The following is a 22,071-nucleotide window of genomic DNA, read 5'->3' as shown; positions in this document are numbered from 1 at the left end:
AGAATGGGTCTCACTGTGTAGCCTTGGCTGGCCTGGACCTGGGCAGTTCATCTGCCTCTGCCTCTTGAGTGCTGGAAGTAAAGGTATGTGTCCATGCTAAGCCTAAAGTGTCTGTGGGCATCAGAGTCACAGTTCACTAACGTACTTCCCTGCCTTTTCCTAGGTATGAGAGATGAGTGTGGGGCGTCGAAGAGTCAAGTTGCTGGGCATCCTGATGATGGCAAATGTCTTCATTTATTTGATTGTGGAAGTCTCCAAAAACAGTAGCCAAGACAAAAATGGAAAGGGAGGAGTAATAATCCCGAAAGAGAAGTTCTGGAAGCTACCCAGCACTCCCCGGGCATATTGGAACAGGGAACAGGAGAAGCTGAACAGGTGGTACAATCCCATCTTGAACAGGGTGGCCAATCAGACAGGGGAGCTATCCACCTCTCCAAACACAAGTCACCTGAGCTACTGTGAGCCAGACTCGACGGTCATGACAGCTGTGACAGATTTTAATAATCTGCCGGACAGATTTAAAGACTTTCTCTTGTATTTGAGATGCCGAAATTACTCGCTGCTTATAGATCAACCGAAGAAATGTGCAAAGAAGCCCTTCTTACTATTGGCGATAAAGTCCCTCATTCCACATTTTGCCAGAAGGCAAGCAATCCGGGAGTCTTGGGGCCGAGAAACCAACGTAGGGAACCAGACGGTAGTGAGGGTCTTCCTGTTGGGCAAGACACCCCCAGAGGACAACCACCCTGATCTTTCGGACATGCTTAAGTTTGAGAGTGACAAGCACCAGGACATCCTCATGTGGAACTATAGAGACACATTCTTCAACCTGTCCCTGAAGGAAGTGCTGTTTCTCAGGTGGGTGAGCACTTCCTGTCCAGACGCAGAGTTTGTCTTCAAGGGCGATGATGATGTGTTTGTGAACACCCATCACATCCTTAATTACTTGAATAGCTTATCCAAGAGCAAAGCCAAAGACTTGTTCATAGGTGACGTGATCCACAACGCTGGGCCTCATCGGGATAAGAAACTGAAGTACTACATCCCAGAAGTCTTCTACACCGGGGTCTACCCACCGTATGCCGGGGGCGGTGGATTCCTGTACTCCGGCCCCCTTGCCCTGAGGCTGTACAATGTAACTAACCGGGTCCATCTCTACCCTATTGATGATGTTTATACTGGAATGTGCCTTCAGAAACTGGGCCTTGTTCCAGAGAAACACAAAGGCTTCAGGACATTTGATATTGAAGAGAAAAATAAGAAAAATATTTGTTCCTATATAGACCTAATGTTAGTCCATAGCAGAAAACCTCAAGAGATGATTGATATCTGGTCTCAGTTGCAAAGTCCTAATTTAAAATGCTGAAATAGACATGAGCTGCATTTCACAGAAAGGCCTAGCCTGACTAGTTCCCATGGTGTGCTCTCACAATAGGTGAGTTCTGTGTGAGGCTATTAGCCTTCATGAGCAGGTAGCCCCTGGGCTCCCAAGCCCTCAGTCCCTCCCTTGCCTTGTGAAGAGGGAAGGCTGAAGACAGCTCAGCATGGCAGGGTGAATGAATGGTTATGACCCTTCCTCTGGCTGCCGGTCCTCAGTTTCTAATTTGTTTTCTCTCTCCTCCACAATTATATGTGTGTGTGTGTGTGTGTGTGTGTGTGTGTGTATGTATGTGTATATATATATGTAGGACACAACCTGGTGGTTTTGTGAAATGGAATTCTATGTATTTTCATAAGATTTTGAAAGTTGTCTAGAAAGTAAACTGATGTCAACCTTCCCTGTCACCCAGCAGTATTGTCCTTGTTACTAGAAACCGTTACTTCCTTTATGCAAGGAAAGCCACGCAGTGCGTGCAGTTCATCTTGTCAGGGCTTATGGCCGTGAGGACAGAGGGGATTTTCTTTTACTTGTGTTTGGTTTCCTGGGTGGCATCATGGTAGTTAACCTAATTGTAGTATTTGAAGATCATGAGTGTGATTCCCTAATGGCCAACTGAAGACTGAGTAGCCCGACAGCCATGTGGATCTGTGAGTGTTCAGAGTGAGACTGGGAAGCATTCGCGACTTCTGAACTTTGAACGTGATTAGTCAGTTAAAACCCCAAGATTCTATTCTTGCCATATTATCACGTATTCCTTAGATAAAATTCTGGGTAGTGACACTTCCCTGTCTCAGTGTAGAAGTGCCTGTGCTTTTATTTATTGTTCAGATCAAACACCAAAACATTTTCTTAAAAAATATTTTGTGTAATATTTTATTTGTATACAGTGTTTGTGAAATATTTAACTAGAGCATGATATTTTATTTTTTCTCATTTTTTAATTCTTTGAGAATTTCATACAATGTGTTTTGATTGTATTCACCTCCCCATCTCCTCCCGGATCCAGCATGATGTTTTAAATGTTAAGCTGTAACATGTTAGATAAAGTTAACTCTCATTTTTGAATTTTAAAATTTGGATTGGGGGGGGTATGAACTGCTAGAGAAAATAAAGTTCTGCCAAAATATTGCATATACTAATATCTTGTAACATGCTTTCTTGAAATATTTTTGTGCTTTAGAGGGTTCTCACCTGTGCTACAGGGGACTGGGAAAAAGTGGAAATAAAGTGATTGTATTTTTTAATCATCACGTATAATAAGTGATAATCTTTCTGTTCTTGTTTCCCTGTGTTTCATGACATTCCCCCTGGGCTATCTTTCCCAGAAACCATTACAGTCATCATTATATTAACAGTCTGTGTCCGTGGGTTAGCCATCACTGCATCTGTAGTCTTAAAAGCACTTCCCACCTGTGTGTGTCTTCCTGACAGCTGCACCATCTGGTTTTTTTTTTTGTTTGTTTGTTTCTGTTTTTGATTTGAGGGGGTCTCTGGTCTCTATGGGGTGGGTCCTGGCTGTCCTGGGGCTCAGTACGTTGACCAGTCTGGCCTGGAACTCCTAGAGCTGCTCCTCCCTCTGCCTCCATAGTGATGATGGAATTGAAGACATGCATTCCAGCTATAAAGCACCTGGACCCCCGCATCCCAAGCGTCTGCAAGAAGGACCCAGGCATTTCCAACCATGGGTTGCACTTCTTTCTCGACCTGTCAGCTAACATACACCTTCATGCCCTTCCTCCAAGGCCTCCCTGAGAGATCGACCAAACCATTTTACTGACTTGACCCAGACCGAGAAACCCTGGCCTGGAGCACCCATGGCTGCTGCCTGTCTTTATGAAAGGCATACAAAGTAAAAACTCATATTCTGTCCTTGGATTGGCTTGTTTGAGAACATGATCTAAGGTGGCTAGGAGTGTGTGAAGGCAGCTGCCTGCTGGGACTGGGGATCGGCTCAGAACCCCCGAGGAGGTGCTGAGTGCACACGGTTTGTGTCTGAAGTCCAAGGGAGCTGTCTTTTTCTAAGACCGCTTTAGAGATGGCATACTTTCTCACAAAGTTTGTACACTAGCTCTAAAAAATATAGGCTTCAGGGTTACACTGCCACTCTCACTACAGATCTACTACAGAAGAAAAATGTCAGTTGGACCATGACAGGTTTTTCAGTTTGATATTACTTTGTGGCTTAAGGTGACTCTAAAGTGTTACCCCACCCCCAACTCGCTGCTTCAGTTTCTCAGATGCTGAGGTTACCAGGTTGTGGCACCATTGCCTAACTGTGGTCATTTTTCTTTTCCCTTTTTTGCCTTTTGAAAATGCATTCCAGGACCTGGGGTGTAGATCATTTGGTAGAGAGCTTGCACGTCATGCACAGAGACCTGGAACCAAACCCTAGGACAACATAAACTTAGATGGGGGGTGGTGACACAGGCCTGTGTCCTGGCACTCTCCAGAGGTGGAGGCAGGGTTCTTAGAACGTCAAGGATATCCTTGGCTACATAGGAAGTTGCATGCCAGTCCAGGATACACGAGAACCTGCCCTGTTGACTTCCCGTCCACAAAAAACCCCAGTGATGTTTCCTGGTTGCTTGTGTTACCGGAGTCTGTTGTTTATGAACTCAGTTGAAAATGAATTAGCCCTGTTAGTATTTCATAGTTATCTCAAATTGTGTTGCTGTTATTTTCATGAGAAGGGGATATTAAGTGATCTTGGTATGTTATATGAAGAACACAGTTGTGTAAAAATTCATAACGCCTTAAGTTTTTGTTCTGTATCGTGTGTATGTGGACATACATGGGCCATGACACCAGAAGACAATGTCATGGAGTCCTCACCTTTCACCTTCATGTGGCTTCCAGAGTCTGGCTCTGTTTCACCCACTGAGTGGCCCTGTTGGCCCCTCAGGAAATGTTTTATATTAAAGGATGTGTACCCCAAGTTCAGCTTCCAAGCGTGAAGGCTGCAGCTGGGTGGATCCCTTTGAGTCTTTTGGGGTTTTTTGATTTTGTTTTTCATGCTGTGGTTTCTCTGTTTCAGCTTTGGCTGTCCTGTACAGAACTCACTCTGTGGACCAGGCTGGCCTGGAACTCAGAGATTCACCTGCCTCTGCCTCCTGAGTGCTGGGATTTAAAGGTGTGGGCCACCATGCCCAGTGACGGTATCTTCCTTTACTGTCTTTGACGAAGCAGGATGGGGCCCCACAGCTTTGATCTCAAATGTTGGAACTGCCTTCTATGCTCTGCAACTTGTGTTTCCTTCCTACCCTACAGATTGAACTTCAACAGGAAGGCAGCTGAGCTTTAACACGGCCCAGCCAGGGTGTGTGTGCCATTGTGTGTGTGCAAGTGTGTATGTGTGTGGTTCCAGGGATCTGCCTGCACACCAGGAGCTTCTCTGGGAAGGCCACTCTGTGCCTTCCGCCCAACGTTCTCCCTTCCACCAGTGCACTGAGAGAACTCCATGTCTTAGAGAAACTGGTGATGCCATCTCCATTTAGGCCGTCGCTGGGTGTCCTGGGGGTGTTTTTACTGTGAAGGGAAGCAAATATTCCATTTATTTTCCTCAGCTGGAACACTCTTGTGTTGTCTTGCTGTCCTGACCTCTGCAGTGGGTTACAGCATTGACTATCCCACCTAGAAACCTCTGCGTGGTGATGTACCATCCATCATCTGGAATCTTTGTTCTCCTGTTAACTCTCTAATCCTGGCCTTATCCTTAGATACCTGTCTCCTTTCTCCTCAGGGTTGTATCTGGACACACGACATGTAACAATTTCTAGAAAATCATTTTTAAAAATACTGTGTATTTCCTTTGGGTCAGACTCATTGTTTAGTCTTCTGTCCTGAGAGGCCGTTGGGTCATTAAGCCAACAGGAAACCTTCACATGTGCCCTCCACCCCCCTGCCTAGACTCGGTGATCTTACTCTTCCCAGTACTGCTTGGTGATAGATACCTCTGCAGGATGTCTTGGGTTCTTCCTGAAATGCAGAAGGACTGAGAGGTCCCACATGTCTCTCGTGAGTTTTCCAGTATCGTGGAGTCCAGTGGTGGCCTCTGACCCTGTCTCCGTCCTGGTCAGCGGGTCTCTTTCCAATGCTCTGTAGCAAAGGAGCACTTGGTATAGTAATGGAAGGGTCCATTTTCTGATTAAAAATAATTTGCCTGCGCGGTGGTGCACGCCTTTAATCCCAGCACTTGGGAGGCAGAGGCAGGCAGAATTCTGAGTTCGAGGCCAGCCTGGTCTACAGAGTGAGTTCCAGGACAGCCAGGGCTACACAGAGAAACCCTGTCTCGAAAAAAACAAAACAAAATAATAATAATTTGCCTGTTCTCTTCCTCCTCCTCCCTCCTCTTCCTTTCTTTTTCTTCCTCCCTCCCTCCCTCCCTCCCTCCTTTCTTTTCTGCAGTGTTCTTACCTGGTAGGCAGGGAATGGGGTGTGTATGGGGATGGGGTGAGTACCTTAGCTCTGCGTAGCTCGGGACTCAGGCTATTGTCCCCTCAGATCAAGGCAATAACTTGTTCTCTAAGTTCAGTGTCCGTGTCTGTGGGATTAGTGTGTGTTCTCTTTTGACCTGTTGGTCAGGGTCAGCATTCTCTGTCCTCTACAGTGGAAGAGCTGTGCCCCTTCTGACTGTCTTACAGAGATGCCCCAGAGCTGACCCACCTTTGACTGTCTTGCAGAGATGGCCACCTGCTTGGATGTTACCCTGTTGATGCCAACTGAATTGCCCAGGAAAGAGCAGCAGCAGAGCTCTGCCCCTGTCTTCTCCTCTGTGCAGCTGTGCCACAGACTGCTGTAGCTGGGGATGGCTCTGGGAAGGCGAGCTCATTCCTGGGCTCATTCACAGCCACCCAAGTCTGTTCAACAGCTCCCTGCTGGGACGGGTGGTAAGTGGCTAGGCTCAGACCTCAGAGAAAACCCCAGGTCTTGCCTCCCTTTTGTTTAGTGACCCTGTGTAGCTCTCCCTCTCTCTCATCCAAGGGCTCCAGGCAGCTAGGGTCAAAATACCTTCTTCCGCATTGCAAAACATGGCCAGGACTGAGATGGGAATGAACATGTCTGCACTTTGTTGGGTAGAGAAGGGAAGCTGAAAACGTAGAGCTGTGCTGGCAGAACACAGCAGCAGCAGCAGCAGAGGGGAAGCTGTGCGAAACCTCCTACCTGCTCAGAGACCCAGCACTGGGCAAGCTACAAGTCAGTCCTGCATTCCAAGCTGCTGCTAAGGCCTGCACTCAGACTCTCTGGCAGCAGGATCTGTTCTCCTGTCTGGTGAGATGGAGGAGCCCAGGCACACAGAAATAAAGACCTTAATCAAATGTGGGCACGTGTGAGCCGCTCACATAGCAACAGCCACACGGTCTTGTTTTTGTCTTGTGGGAAATGAGAAATGAACAGTAGGCAGTGGAAGGTACATTATAGGGCTTAAACTCGGTGGGAATGTCCGTATTTATCCCACTGCAGAAGTTCAAGTGAGTCACCACGGAAGGAATGAAGGGGGTGGGGTGCTAGTGTACTGTCTAGAAGGCTAGGAAGCTTACAGAGACCTGCTGGACCCAAGAATAAGACAAACAAGATGCAAAGCAGCCCCTTGGGAGCCCACTGCTTCTCAGTTGTGTCTCCAGCTGGGAGGGGCACCCATGCTAGAAGGCAGACAAGTCATACCTCCAGAAGTGGGAGAAGGTCTTATGTAAGTGGGGTCCCACCCTGCAGTCAAATACAAACTCAGCTACAGGGGTGATCCCGAGGACAAAGCAACTGAAAGCCTACAAGGTCCCTGTGCTGGCACTTGCTGTGAGGCCAGCCTCAGCTACCAAGCAAGACTTTGTTTCAACAAAACAATAAAAACCACTCCCTGTGGCATGTGTTCAGTAATGTATCAGAAAATTTAAAGTATGTTTAATTTCACGTCAGGGCACCTCTTCATTGCCGTAGACCATCCCAATGAGCTAAATATCCTAAGTGACTTATTGAGTGACTTCATTTGGAAAACCTTAAAAAATAATTTAAAATGTAAACTTTCCTCTTATTTTTTTACTATGTGTATGCGTGTGTCTCTATAGGTTCCCACAGGCCAGGAAAGAGCATCAGCCTTTAAGCTGGAGTTACAAGGTGCTAAGAGCCAAACTGGTTCTTTGCAAGAAATGCTCTTTAAAAGATATCAATAATGTTTGTTTATGTTATTACTTAGTGTGTGTGAGTGTTTTGGCTTCATGTATGATTGCACACCATGTGCATGCTTGCAGTCTACAAAGGTCAGAAGAAGGTGTCAGATCCTACGGGACTGGGGTTAATAGACATTTGCAAGCTACTGTGTATCCACAGAGATTAAATCCAGGTCTTCTGCAAGAACAACAAATTTCCTTAACCTTGAAGTTATTTTTTCAGCCTAAGCCTCAAGTGCTCCTAAATGCAGAGTCATCTATTCAGCCCGTATATTTTAAAAAAATACTTATGTGTGCATGCATGCACGCACACACATACACACACGCGCACACACGCGCACACACGCATGCACACACACATACGTGCACACACACATACACATGCACGCACACACACATACACACATGTACACACACACATATACACACGCAAACACACACACACTTACTTGCCTGAGCATATGTATGCACACCACATGCTGTAGGAACCCAAGTAGGTCAGAAGAAGTGCCAGATCCCCTGGAACTGGAGTTGCAGTTTGTGAGCCAACATGTAGATACTTGGAACTGAACTCAGCTTCTCTGCTACAGCACTAAGTGCTCTGAACTGCCAAACGGTCTCTCCAGCTGCCCTTAAAATTGGTTTTTTTTTAAATTAATTTTTGACACAAAAACAGTACAGAACATCTGTGTGCTTCTTTCCAGCTTCCTTTAACTTTTAACTGTGTGCTAGTTATCAAGGCAGACCAGCCAGCAACAGGAAATCAACATTGCTATAGCTGCATTGCTTACGTGGACTTGGCTGGCCTCTGGCAAACCCTCAGGTCTGTTTGTTGTTGCTTAGGCACCTTATTTATGGCCCCACATGACATTTAATTTTGTTTTCTCCTTGGCCTCCCATCTGCTTCTCAGTCTTGTCTTTCCGTGTCTTCATGACTGATGGTTTTGGTCAGTATTGGTTATTCATAGCATGTTCTTCAGTGCGAGCTTGTCTTAGAGTGGCTTGGGTGTTGTGTAGTGTACAAGAATACCACAGAGCCATGCCAGGTGTGACATCAGGTTTATGAGATTACTGATAATACTCGCTGGGTTTCACCACAGTAAGAAACTTTGTAATTAAGACACATGTCACGAGGGGTGTTTGTACATTTGAAATGTACAGGTAAACAAAGGCATTAGTGTGTGCAGTGTCCAGAGCCTGGCATGTAACAACTGCTCAGCAGTGATTAGCTTGCTTCTACATCAGTGTGGCCTCTGTGGGCATCTGCTGCTCTGCTGTTTCACACTCGCTGCCCGTTGTCCTGTGCTCAAATGGACCCACTCCAACAGTCACTGGCTATCCGTTCCCAATATCTGTGGATATTAAAGATAAATGCCTTAAGGGGTCAGAAAGGCTGGGCATGGTGGCATATGCCACAACACTCAGGAGGCAAAGGCTGGAAGATTGCTGCCAGGTTAAGACCCGCCAGGCAAGACGATATATAGCAAGACCCCAGTTCAGAAAACAACCAAGCAAACCAAGACAGTTGAACTCAATGTGGGGGCATAGGGGGCAACTGGCAGGTGGTCCTCTGCTCTGGGTGTGTCTAAGCTAGCAGTGTCTTGCCTCATAGGGAGGGTGTGGTGCTGGACCACATCCCTTTTTGCTGGAGGTCTGGACAATACCCAGCTGGACAGGATCGAGAGATAACCCATATAGCTGAGTGCTTGAGGCAGGAGTAAGTCCCAACTGGCTAGGACAGAGTTGCTGCAAGAGTAACCTTTAGGAGGAGGGCCAGGTTGGGTGGAGAGAGCCCCAAAACCTGTGGGAAGCTGCCCCTTCCAGAGCAAGGCAACCTTGGCCTGCTCTCAGAGTGGCCTTCAGAGCTGAGTCCCTCTCTGCTGTCTCAGCCAGCGAGCAGGCAAGCACAGCAGTTATGACTGCTCCTCAGGAGGCCCCTTCTGTACCAGCACACAACTTTATTTACAGGATGGCTGTCCTTGGCAGCTTTCTTCTCCCAGACACTCTTCCTACTTTGGAGCGTTTGGCTCTATTTTTACCCAGAGATGGGATGATTCTCATGTTTGCAAATAGCTGCCATGGAGAGGATTGTGTGGCTGCTGCTGTGGCCACCAGGTAGCCGTCCTGCACCCTTCGCTTGGAGACAGATGCGCCTAGGATGGGGGGTGGGGGTGGGGTGTGGGAGGAATGACAAGTGCCCCTGTGTGACTTGCCCATAGCCTTCGACATGAAAGCTACTTTTTTGCTTGATTAAATGGGGGTAATAGAGTTACTGGCATCTTTCTGGGGACCTTAAGAAAGCTTATGAAGGTGAGAATCAGAGCTGTGCATCTCTGGAGCAGTAAGTAAGGCATGGGAGAGCCTTTGAGCTTTCGACCTGTATTGCCCTGGGCTTCCTGCCATGTGAGCTTCCTTTTTCCTTTTTTGGCTTAAGCTAGCTGGAAGTGGATGGTTTTGGTCATAATTGAGACCATGAGAGTCCAGTTGCTTTCCTAAGTTTGAGGTTGAATCCAGCTGCAGGTGCCTCAGATTCCTACCCCAAGATGTCCACAGTGAGGACAGCTTGTGACATACTCCTGGGTCCTGGAAAGGGCACAGATATACTGGTCTTGAAGCAAAGAATACAAGTGGCAAAAGATAGGAAGCCATGGGGATGCTCTTCCTTTTTTTTTCAGATGAGTGCAGGGCAGGTCTGGAGACTCCTGGATGAGGAGACCCAACTTCTCACTGGGTTTTAGACTCATCCTCCGCACGACATTGGATTGCAGTATGAGGCAAGCAGGAGAGTTCTGCAGCCATGGAGGGTTCTGCCTGATTTCAGAGAGCCTATGAGCATGCAGCAGGTTGGAATTCCTGTGGGGATCCCCTGAGGGGACGAGGTGGGAAGCTGTGAGAGCAAAGAAAGTTCTAGATGCCAGGATTGTGGGACACCTGCCAAGAAAAACCACACAGGTCAAGCTGTGCCAGCCCAAGAGAGGGTGCAAATGATGGGGCTGGAAGGCTTTCACCCATGTACTCTGAAGTCGGAATCAGGTACAGGACACGATTCTTGACCCCGTCTGGTTTGCTTTGCTTTGGTATTAGGAATGTTTATTCTGTATATCTTGAAAGCATGCTAAGTGACCTTTGACTTCTACAGTTCAGGTAAGGGTTTACCTTGAGTCCCAGAGGACACTTCGATTTTGGACTTTTGGACAATGCTGGGACTTTAAACTCTGAAGAGTGGGCACATTTTCCCTGTGAAACAATACAGGATGGCTGTTATATGTCATAGAGTGCTTGGGCTTGCTTGCCACGTTGACGGGGTGGCCTCAAGATGCTTAATCTCTATTACCAAATTAATTGGGTTGAGAAGGGCCTTTGGTGGCTAATAAAGCAGATATATGATTGATTACATGTGGGGCATAGTAATGGGGTGGGGGAGGGGCAGTGGGGGGAAGAGCTGATTGTGGTGGCACCATTTTGGAGTTTGGGACCACAGATAAAATGACAAGGAAAATGTAGAAAACCAGCTAGTGGGGTTAGAGAGATGGCTCAGAGGTTAAGTACTTATTACTCAATTCCTAGCACACACACATGGCAGCTCACAACTGTGTATAATTCTAGCTCCAGGAGATCTGATGCCACCTCCTGGTCTCTGTGGGCACCTACACACTCATGTACACAAACTCATGCAGCACACATGCATACATATAAGTAAAAAATAAATCTTAGAAAGAAAAGAAGGGGGAGGGAGGGAGGGAGAGAGAGAGAGAGAGAGAGAGAGACTGACTCACCCATAAAGCATTCCCCCTCTGGGTCCTACCTACTACATTGTCCCTTATTTCTGTGATGTATTTTGTCAGAACAATAAAAAAAAAAAAAAAAAAAAACAGGAAAGTTATATCTTAGTAAATTTGTATTAGAATAACATTTCATTGACCCTAAATCAATAAAATGTCCATGGGCCCCAATGCCAAGTCTTGAGATAAGGGTATCACACTGAATAAATTATACTGCTCCTCTTCTATCAGTTGCTCTGAAGGTCACTGGGCATCAGAAGTGTGCTTTTACTATGTCTCCCAGAATGGGATGAACTTTCCCTGACCTTCCTAGTGCTATGTGGGGCAGTGGACCATGCCATCAGACAGAAAACTTGGCAAGGTTGAGCAGATTCGGAAATCCCAGTACTCTCATATCTGAGTACAGTAGGCATTTCCATCTACTCCCCGATCAGGGTCCTATCCTGGATCACAGGACCAGGACACTCCATGGAGAAGGACTGTGACAATCAGTCACATAGGGGCAACACCCGAAGCCCCTCCACATGCAGATGAGGCATCCCTAACATCTCAAATCAAGCCAGGAGAAAGCATCTGCTTTTATACCCCAAATCACCCCCAAATGCATATAAGACCCTGTCTATTCACAAGGACTAAAGTGCACGAGCTATTTCATCAAAGACAGTCCGAGAGTGTCTCGTCTAATAGAGCTATAACACTGGGGAAGAGAGTTCTCTCCTGAAGCTTTCACTGTTGAAAGCTGCTCCAGCCTATCGACCTCACTTCCTGCTCAGTGGCCCTGACCTTGGCTCCTAGCCTTCAGCTGTGCTGCACCCCTCAGCTTCCAGCATCCCACAGACGCTGGAGCAGCTGCAGCTTTGGAAGAGTGATCGGACTCCCTCTCCCCTTCGGAGAGCGCAACTCTTTGGCGGATCCAGCACACAGACCTGCAGTGCTGGTGGCAAGACAAAGGCCCAAGGTCTCCATTGACACTAAAACTGCAGCCTTCTGACTCCATGACACCGTGAGCCCCTGCCTGCTCATTAGATGGTTGCATGGAAGCAGGAGTGCTGTGTGGGACAGATAACAGTCATTTCCTGGGCATAGTGGCTTCCTGTTCCAACAGTTCAAGGTTCTCAAGGTGTTTCTCACAATGTCATGTAACAACTTGATGGACTGATTTTGAGTTTAGCTTGTTCTCCCCTGGTTTTTATGTGAAAGTGGTAGGAAGTTCCATAAGGGCGAAGAAGTTGTTTCTGGCTAGCGACCAGCCCATAACCAGCTAGCTCGGTTGGTAGTTGCAGAATGAACAAGCACAGTGTTGTTTATAGAAAAAAGATGTGTGAGAGTTGAATTGATGGTGGTTAAAACTCCTACGGTATTTCCTAAGATGTCACACAGACTGACTTAATTTGAACCTAGTATTTGTTCTTGAGTTTTCTTGAGAAAGTGAACGAAAACTCCTTCCCGTAGGGGCAATCGTGCTCTCTCCTGAGATCAGCTCCATCTATCCCTTGTTAGTAATCAGTGACCAATAGGTGATCCTTGAGTGAGCTCGGTGAGCATGGTGCTATTGTTGAAGTTAGATGACAGACTCCCTCCAGAGTGGAGGGATGTGTCTGTTGCATGGTATCTCACTATTGTATCCTTTCTGTCTACCCTGTCCCTTTGCTTTGTTTGAGGGAGCTGCTGGTGCAGGGTAGCCAGATGGTTAGCTGTGGACCCTGGTCCCTTACCTCAAGAGTTTCTTCAGGCCACACGGTTCTCCTGGATTCTAACTTCAAGCTGCCTCTGCTTTGCTTTGGTGCCTAGCCCATATTTCATGATTCATTTTGAGACCTGAGTCACAGCATGAACAATTGGATTACAATCTGGTATTTCTTCTTCTGTCAGATGAGGAGTTGAAATTATTGTACAACACAACTTGTTTCTGGAGCCTGCTGGGACTGTCAGAAACAGACAAACATCTTGTCTCTTCACAATATCAAAATGTGTTTAACAGTAAATTCACAAGGTAGGTTAGCTTCTTTGGCAGCGATTTGCCAGATTTCCCTGCTTGTCTTGATTGTCCTGACCAAGGAGCACACAGGTTCTGCATTCCAATCTTAACTCCTGATATGAACATAAATCATATAGTAAATACATCTCAATGTATGTACATTGTTGGTTACAGACCACAGAGAGTTAGGGCCCCGCAGCCGAGTTCTAGGAGTTTCAGAAGTCAGATAGAAATGCTGATAGGGTCTGCTGGCCTGAAACCCAGATAAAGAGGCTGCTAGATGGGGCAGAGTTAAACTCAAAGCCAGGGTGGCATCCTCCATGAGTTTAGCAGTAAGTAGACTAGGTTACTCTTCATAGTCTCGGTGATTCGTTGGCAGTTTTGACCCCTTTACATAGAGGAGTGGATATCTGTCCTCAGTCACCACACCACACCCCATCCCTCATCTTCACTCCTGGCCTAGCACTCAGGCCTTCCAACCCCTGCAATCCATATGTGGAAACCCCAAACCCTTCACTCCATACATGGACCCACATCTGTAGAGATTCTCACTAAGGTATTTTTCTGTCTTTCTGGGAAATGTTGGCGTGGCTGTAAAACTCAGAATAAGTCACAATGAAATATTAACAGCACAGTGGAAGAGTAGGGTCTTGGGAAAGCATCTGTAACAAGCCACCGGACACTAAAAAAATCCCTAAAGATGCATAGCTCCTAGTTCAGAGGAACCTGATAGTGACCTCAGATTTGCAGAAGTATTAACAACAGGCATAAGATTACCAGTGCTGAATCATGAAGCTGAACAACCTCCCTCAAACATCCGAGAAGAAAGGCTGCGAGCCATTTTTGCTGTAGAATTGGTTCAAGTGAGACTCTTGCTTGGTGTGTAAGGTGAAGGAGAGAGCACCAGCCTCTCTACTGTCCGCACATGAGGTCTCCTCAGCAGGGTCTTAGCCTCAGAAAGAAAAAGATTTAAAAACATGTAGAAGGAAACTTGTGGACAGTGTCATTCGAAATGGGATGGGGGACAGACAGACAGAGACCAAAGTGGAGAGAAGGCAGATAGAGCTGTGGGGAAAAGTCTTGCCTTTGTTAGAGGCCAAGAAGGCAGTCTTTGTGAGGGAAGTCTACAAGAGATTGCTTGTGGTGGGGAGTGTCCTTCAGAGAAAGAGTGAGAAATTGTTGGGGAGGTAGGCTTAGGGTGTGGGCTGGTGTCTGAAAACCAGATAGGAAAGAGAAAAACGAGGCTGTGGAGATGGCCCCATCAGTAAGGGAACTCGAGTTCCCAGCAACCACATAAAAAAGTGGAGTGTGGTGGATTGTACCTACAATCCCAGTGAGAGACATAAAAGGTAGAGAGTGATAGAGTAGGACATTGGGTGACATCTGGCCTCCACCCAGACACAGGCACAGGAATTCCAGCACAATTAGCATGTGCTAGAGAGAATACTCCCTCATATGCAGACTTTTGTTAGGCTTAAGGTCTGGGTCTGCTCAACCTTCAGTGGGGCCTCATTTTAATACCAGACATCTGCTTGCCTCTACCTAGTGAGTGAGAGCCAGGATCAAGGTGTGAGTTGTTATGCCCAGGAAAACCTAAGCTTTTAGACCTTGGTGAGTGAACTAACTAAGATTTGTTATGAAGTGCCAGTTTTCTCATCCAAAACACTGTCCTCACAAGGACTGTCACAAGATTTCCTAGAGTGAAGAGACATTCATTTGTTCCAGATAAAGAAGATACTAACAGACTAGAGTGCTCTATCCAGCTTGGCAAGCCCATGAATTTATTGGGGTTAATTACAGGGTAAAGGTGCTTCAGGGGCAGCTGCACTGTCACTGTGTCCCAGTCCCAGTGAGGCTGACTCACGGTGTTCCGTTGTCCCCACCCTCTGTCAACCTTCCACCCCCTGGATGATCAGGCGCCAATAGGACAACATGCACCTGGGGCAAGGAAGAGGCGTCCTGTCAGGATCTGCCCTCCCTCCCAGGAGTGTTAGCAGCCTAGTGACCACAGACTGAGCTATTAGCTGCACTACTCTGTGCATGTCATTTCCCAAATCGTGTGCCAGGAGCCCTCCCTTAGGTCACTACAGCAGCTCAGGGGAGCAGTCTGTGGGCTTGGCACAAAGCATGGAGCTATTGTGGGGTGTCAGCATTGTGATGGGCAGGGAAAGGGACACACAGCTCCTCACTGTCACCTACAGCAGCCTTCAGACCTCTCCCAGTCTCTCAGGGGCTTCAGCTTGGGCCTGAGATTTGTGGCTTTGGGTCAGAAGAGGATTTCAGGACTAGCCATTGTGAAGGAGAGTCAGGATTTAACAAAGACACTATAATATAGAAAGAGACACGCAGAGAGCAAACAGGTGTGGGCTGATCTGAGGGGCACCTCACTGTCTTTACAATAGTCATCTATAGGATTTTTGAGAGTTTGACGCTATCATCTTTAAAGGTGCCTAACAAACCTAGTTCGCTGATAGGCTGTTTCCTGAGGGCCACCTGACAGGATAGCAGTTGATAACACCATGGATTGCCTGGATGCCAGAAGTTAAGAGATCTATATTATAAGCTGTCTAGTAGAAAAATGAGGCCCTACTGAAGGTTAAATAGACCCGGACCTTAAGCCTAACAAAAGTCTACATATGAAGGGAGTATTCTCTCTAGCAGATGCTAATTGTGCTGGAATTCCTGCTTCGTGCATGGCAAAGGGCTTCATCAACCAACACTTGGCTGTGGGGTTTCTTTTCCATCCCAAGTCCTCTGATTTTTCCTATCCTTCTGTCCTGCCTCAGTGCGAGTAGAGCTAACGGAGCCCCAATCCACAGCTTTCAGCTCTACCAAGGCTCCTTGATGTCCAAAGATGATGGAACCAAAAGTGAGTTCAAAATAAGTCTTCCAGGGAATTGAGGGATAGATGGCTCAGAGGTTCCCTGTTCAGCTCCCAGCATCCACCACTGCCTGTTAGTCCAGCTCCAGGCGATTCCTACTCTCTTCTGACTCCCGAGGCACTGCACTCACACGCACAAACATATTCACTCTCTGTCTCTGTCTCTGTCTGTCTGTCTGTCTGTCTCTGTCTCTCTCTCACACACACACACACTTTAAAATCTTTTTTTTTTTTTTAAATAAGTCTTTCAGGTCCATTCATCACACCCTGTGTGGTAGCCAGTCAGACAGCAGACTTCACTGATGATATCCTTATCTGCTCCAGAAGACCCTGCCTCAAAGTTGTCTACAGATCTCCTCTGCTGTCTCTCTCAAAAGTCACACCATCGTCATCACTCTGTGCATGTTGGGGAAGACATGTTTGTGGAGACCGTAGGACAGCTTTCTCAGATCAGCGCTTTTCTTCCACCTCTACAAGGATTCTAAGGATTGAACTCGGGTCTCTGAGTGTGTCTTACCTGCTGAGCCATCTTGCCCACTCTGCAGCTTTCTAGCTTTTAATTTTTCCTGGTGTGTGTGTGAGGGGGGAACGGGACAGAGGCATGAAGGTATGTTTGCACAATACCAGATGGGTCGTGAACAAGTCTTTACTACATGGGACCCCTTCCCTGAGTCCCCTTAGTGACTTTCTGATTGAGTGAGGGAGTGCACAGGCCATGTGGATTCTTACTGGTTTGGCTCTGAGTGTGATTAAAAAAAAAATTGAGATGTGAAGATCACTTGAGCCTGTGAGTTTGAGACTAGCTTGGGCATCATAGAGATGCCTGGTGCCAGATTATAACACAACTCTCCATATGCAGGAAATCCCTGATAACTTATGTAATACATAGCCTCACTCTGTAAGTCTGAGCTATATGAGCTGGCTTCCTTCAAAGGCTGTGTGCAAAGAAGGCAGAGAGTAATGTCAAAGATTTACGTATTTGTTTCTATGTTTATGGATGTTTTGCAAACATGTATGAATGTGAACTGTGTGCATACCTGGGGTCTACAAAGGCCAGAAAAGCATGTCAGAGCCCATGGGACTGGAATTGACAGTTGTGAGCTGCCCCATGTGGGTACTGGGAACTGAACCTGTATCCCCTACAGAAGCAAGGGTAACTTTACAGTGGGAACCTGACAAGATGATGAAGGACAGTGTGGTGCTGTGTACCTTCAATTCCAGCATTAGGGGGGTGGGAGGTTCAGAGGCAGGCAGATCTCTGAGTTTGAGGTTTCAGGACAGTCAGAGCTACACAGAGAAACTCTATCTTGAGAAAGGAAGGAAGGAAGGAAGGAAGGAAGGAAGGAAGGAAAGAAGGAAAGAAGGAAAGAAGGAAGAAAGGAGGAAATGAAGTTGATGTGTAAATGAGTCATAAATGTTACCTAACCTTTGACCTGTCCCCCAGCCCTAGCTCATGTGTGCACACCAATCTCCCTTTCTAGGACCCAAGAACATAGAGATGCTGCCAGGTGCCTCTAGACTCTGGAAAGGAAGGAAGGAAGGAAGGAAGGAAGGAAGGAAGGAAGGAAGGAAGGAAGGAAGGAAGGGAGGGAGGGAGGGAGGGAGGAGAGAAGTCAGCCTCCATCAGTATGATGAAAAGACTTTGTTCCAGTGGTTTTCTTCCCTATGGTCCCAGACCCTAGTTCTATTGCAAGAAAACTTCAGGCAAATTTCATTTGAAGACTAATCTCAAAAGTACCTAAGCTAGAACTCATTAAAGCCACCAAGGTCATCAAAAATCAGGAAATGGAGACACTCTCATATCCAAGTGAAGCCTAATGGAGGCTTAGCACTAAGCATGGTATTGTTTCCTAGATTGGACCCTGGAATAGGAAAAGATTAGACATAAACCAGGCACTACATAAAACGTGGACTTTATAATAAAAGCGTTGCAGTGTGAAGAGTTGAGGAGAGGTCAGGAGTTCTGAAAGGCATTAAAGGCCCCATGACGGGGGCTGGGAGATCCTCAGGAGCTAGCAGCACTTTCCGTGCTAGCAGAGGACCTGGGTTCACTTCCCAGTGCTCACCTGGCAGCTCATAATTGTTTATAGCTCCAGTTTCAGGGGACCAAGCAATTGGGTAAGAGGTATGCATATAAGTTCATGCAGACACTCCCATCAATGCATAAAATAAAACGAACTTTAAAAAAAAAATAGAGAAGTGAAACCTGTGGCAGCGAGGAAGACTAGACATCTCCCTCGGAGGAAATGTGGTTGACTTGCAAATAAGTCCTAAATATAACCTAACCTCTGACCTTTCCCCCTGCCCTGGCCCACTCACCCTCTATTCCACATGAGCACGCCCAGTCTCCCTTTCTAGGACACAAGGACGTGTGGCAGACGCCTCTAGACTCTGGTGTTCGCCAGTAACACTACTCTGTCCCTTTAGTTAGGATAAATGACCTACAACTATGGCATGTTGCTAAAGGGGAAGCTGTATATAGTATATGGGAGCTTTGTACTGTTTTCAGTTTTTATTTATTAAATTACTTTATTTACATCCAAAGGTTGCCTCCCTTCTCAGTCTCCCCCCCCCCCCCACACACACACCGAGTTCTTTACCCGCTCCTCTCTCCCCTTTGCCTTGAGAGTTTCAGCTCCCTTCTAGAACAGCAAAGTCAGCCAAACACTCTCTTTTATAAGTTGCCTCAATGATATTTAATCATCACAATAGAAAAGAAACTATGGGCTACTACATCCAGCTTTTTTATTTTATTTTATTTTTTAATTTTTTTAAATCAGGGTTAAGACAGTATCTTACTCTATTTCTTCCTGGAACTCACTGTGTAGCCCCCATGGATGATGCATGGATGACCTTGAACTCGAAAGGAATCCTCCTGCCTCAGCCTCTTATGCACTGGAATTAAGGTATGAGCCATAATGCCTGACTCGGGTAATTACTGGGAGGAAGTCTCCTGAGTGTGGAAGTCTCACAACCCAGGGCTGACTCCCAGTGCTGACTCCACTGGCTAAGGGACAAGCACAGTCAGTCCGTCTTTCGACATTGCTACTGGTCTGTTTACAGGGTTGACTGATGCTACCCCAAACAGAAAGAACAGAGCAGAAAGCACATAGGTGGTAAGTATACCTCTGGTTTAATATATATTAAACCATACATACATACATACTTACATTCATACTGGCCACTCTTAAATACCCTCAATACAGGCTCCAGGGCTGAGAATCCTGCTACAAAGAGTCTGCTCATGCCCCTTCCATGCCTAGCTATTCCCTCCTCATCCCTCTCACTGAGATTTGTTTAGCGGTCAGAAGGCAGCAGACTGGGTCAGGAGGAGTTACCACCCTCCAGCAGCCTGGGGTGTGGGATGGGTCCTGGAGACCCAAAGCTAATTGGTAAATTGCCATCTGGTCAGTTGGAGGGCAGGGCCAATTTAGCCCGGCTGCGGAGGTAGAAAGGTACAGTGGCGTGAAGGTGACTGGCAGGTAAAGTGCTGACTGTAGAAGAGTTAGGATGTGACCAACACAGAATTGAGAACCAAAGCAAGGCTGTAATCCCTGCCAGAGATGGAGTCAGGGACATCCCTGGGGCTTGCTGGCCAGCTCCTAACCAAACTGGTGAACTCCAGCATCAGAGAGATGCTGTTTTTGTTTTTCATTTGTTTCTTTGTTTTTCCATTTGTTTCTTTTTTTAATATCCAGGAAGATTAGACTGGCAGACTTGTATTCATAGCCCTGGTCCTGAGACAGTACCCAGCAGGGGACCTGGCACTTGAATCTGGGATGCCTGATGTACATTGTAACTGCTTGCAATCTATAAAATGAGGGTTATGTGTCAGTGCCTCCCCCCTGGTTCAGGTGAGGTGCCAGGGAGAGGGACCTCACAGAGAGCATAGCCATCATGATTGCTGCAGACTTTGATGTTTTTTACCCCTGTGTTCTCTGTTCCTTAGATGAAGGGCGTTTCAATCTAATCTTAGGCCCATCCCATCCATTAGAGCTATGTACCTCTGCCTAATTTCCTTGAATATCACAGATCAAGGATTACCCACCAACCTTCCCACTGATTAGGCCCCACCCAGGCCACTCCTCAAGGCCACTTCAGAGCTAGGCTTGCCTTTTTCCCATCATGAACTTGCCCCAGCCACCCCTCATAGAAGCCTTCACTGACAAAGTGGTTCTGTCAGGTTTAAAGCCCCCACCCCCACCCCACCCCCGCTTTGGTTCCTCTAGATAAGCTTGTGAGCCACATTCTGTAGTTCATAACTAGGAAAAGAATTATGAATGGTCCAGAGAGCAGTGTGAACTATCAGAGACAGTCACTCTCTGGGAGCCCAATGTTATTCTCGAAGGCCAAGGCAACTCCTAGAATTCCTTGATGTAAAACACCAAGGTTAGGGCTACCAGGAGAGAAAGCTCAGCTGAGCTCTTCTCTTCAAGGGTTGGGTAGACATGGCTTCTACTTTTGCCAGGGGTGAGCAGTAACTGAGGCCCCACTACTGAAGATTGCTGAAACCTAACCCCCAAGTCCTGAGGGGACAGGACAGACATCTGGTGATCCCAGGTTCCCTGGCCTTGTTCCATCCCTGGAGAGAGTAGGCAAGGCACACAACATCAGCCTGGCAGAGAGAAGAAACGGAATCAAGAAGACTCTATGTGCTTTCCTGAAACTCCGATAAAAATGTGTCATAAGGAGAAAGCAGAAAACCAATGAGATGCAGGACTACCGCTCTCTGCTATGCCACAAAGCAGGGGGAGAGGCAGGTGTGCTGTGCAGGGTTCCTGTGTGAGAACACTGTTTACGCTCACCACACATCTGGCTCAGGCCAAGCTGAGAAGGGAAACGCAGCTGTTTAGGGCAGTTAGGACCCTGCAGGAACTGTTTAATGCAGGTGCCCAAGACAACCAGCAGCTACTCTTTCTTTGAAAGAGCTCCGTGCTCCGGTGGCTTCTGATGGCTCTGCCCTTCCATGCTTTGGTGGCTTCCCGTCTCATTTACTCCACATCTCAGTGGGATAGGGCAAGGCTGGTGTGATACGTGATCTCAGGTGTCAACTTGATGAGATCGAGAACCATCCATTGAGGCGGGCACACCTCTGGAGGATTGTTTTGATTCAGTTTGTTGATGTGGGAAGATATGTGTGGATCCCACTGTTCCCTGGGATAGGACCTGGGACTGTATTAAAAGGAGAAATGAGGGGTTGGAGAGATGGTTCAGTGCTTAGGAGTGCTTGCTGCTCTTTCGGAGGACCTGGGTTCGGTTCCCAGAACTCACATCTAGAACTCCAGTTCTAGGGGATCCAAGGACCTCTTCTGGTTTTCGAAGGTGCCATGCATAAGTGTGGTACACAGACAAACATGAAGGGAAAAACACTCATAAAATAAAATTAAACAAAAATGAGAACAGAGCTGAGCACAAGCCTTTGTTCCTCTTTATTTCATGACTGTAAGTGTCCTGTGACCAACTGCCTCAGGCTCCTGGTACCCTGACTCCCCCACCATGAAGGGCAGTAGCCTCAGATTGTGAGCCAAACCTCTTTCACCAGTAAGTTGCTTTTGTCTGTCTTCTTCCCTCCGTTCTTTTTAGATTTAGATTACTTTATGTGTCTGAGTGCTTTGCCTTTTTAGTGTGCATGGAGTGCCTAAGAGTACCCCTTGGAACTGGAGTTAGAGACAGTTGTGAGCCTCCCCATGTGGGTGTTGGGATCCATATCTAGGTCCTCTGGAAGTGCAGTCAGTGCTCTTAATGCTGAGCCATCTCTTGAGCCCTGCTTAGTTCATTGGCATAGGAAGGTGGATCTCTGTGAATTCAAGACCAGCCTGGTCTACATAGGCATTCCAGAACAGCTCGGACCATGTAGAGAGGTCCTGCCTAAAAACAACAACAATAAT

The 22,071-nt window shown here is 46.9% G+C and overlaps 1 protein-coding gene across 7 annotated transcripts in view; it reads left to right on the top strand.

Annotated features, from left to right (window-relative positions):
- The window catches only part of B3gnt2 (UDP-GlcNAc:betaGal beta-1,3-N-acetylglucosaminyltransferase 2), a 108,077-nt gene that overhangs the window by 60,540 nt on the left and 25,466 nt on the right, over positions 1-22,071 (top strand). For 5 of the 7 annotated variants that reach the window (XM_021175829.2, XM_029483244.1, XM_021175828.2 and 2 more), the window contains one exon: positions 164-2,631. The exons of the other annotated variants lie outside the window; for them this stretch is intronic. In XM_021175829.2, the coding sequence (XP_021031488.1) occupies positions 173-1,366 (1,194 nt within the window). In that variant the 5' untranslated portion in view covers positions 164-172 and the 3' untranslated portion in view covers positions 1,367-2,631. Of the gene's footprint in view, positions 1-163; positions 2,632-22,071 lie in introns of those variants that run through there. 7 annotated transcript variants of the gene reach the window in all.

The sequence above is a fragment of the Mus caroli genome, chromosome 11 (assembly GCF_900094665.2).
Source record: "Mus caroli chromosome 11, CAROLI_EIJ_v1.1, whole genome shotgun sequence".
NCBI classification, from domain to species: domain Eukaryota; kingdom Metazoa; phylum Chordata; class Mammalia; order Rodentia; family Muridae; genus Mus; species Mus caroli.
Note: the sequence above shows the minus strand (reverse complement) of the source record. Positions and strands in the feature narration are given on the sequence as shown.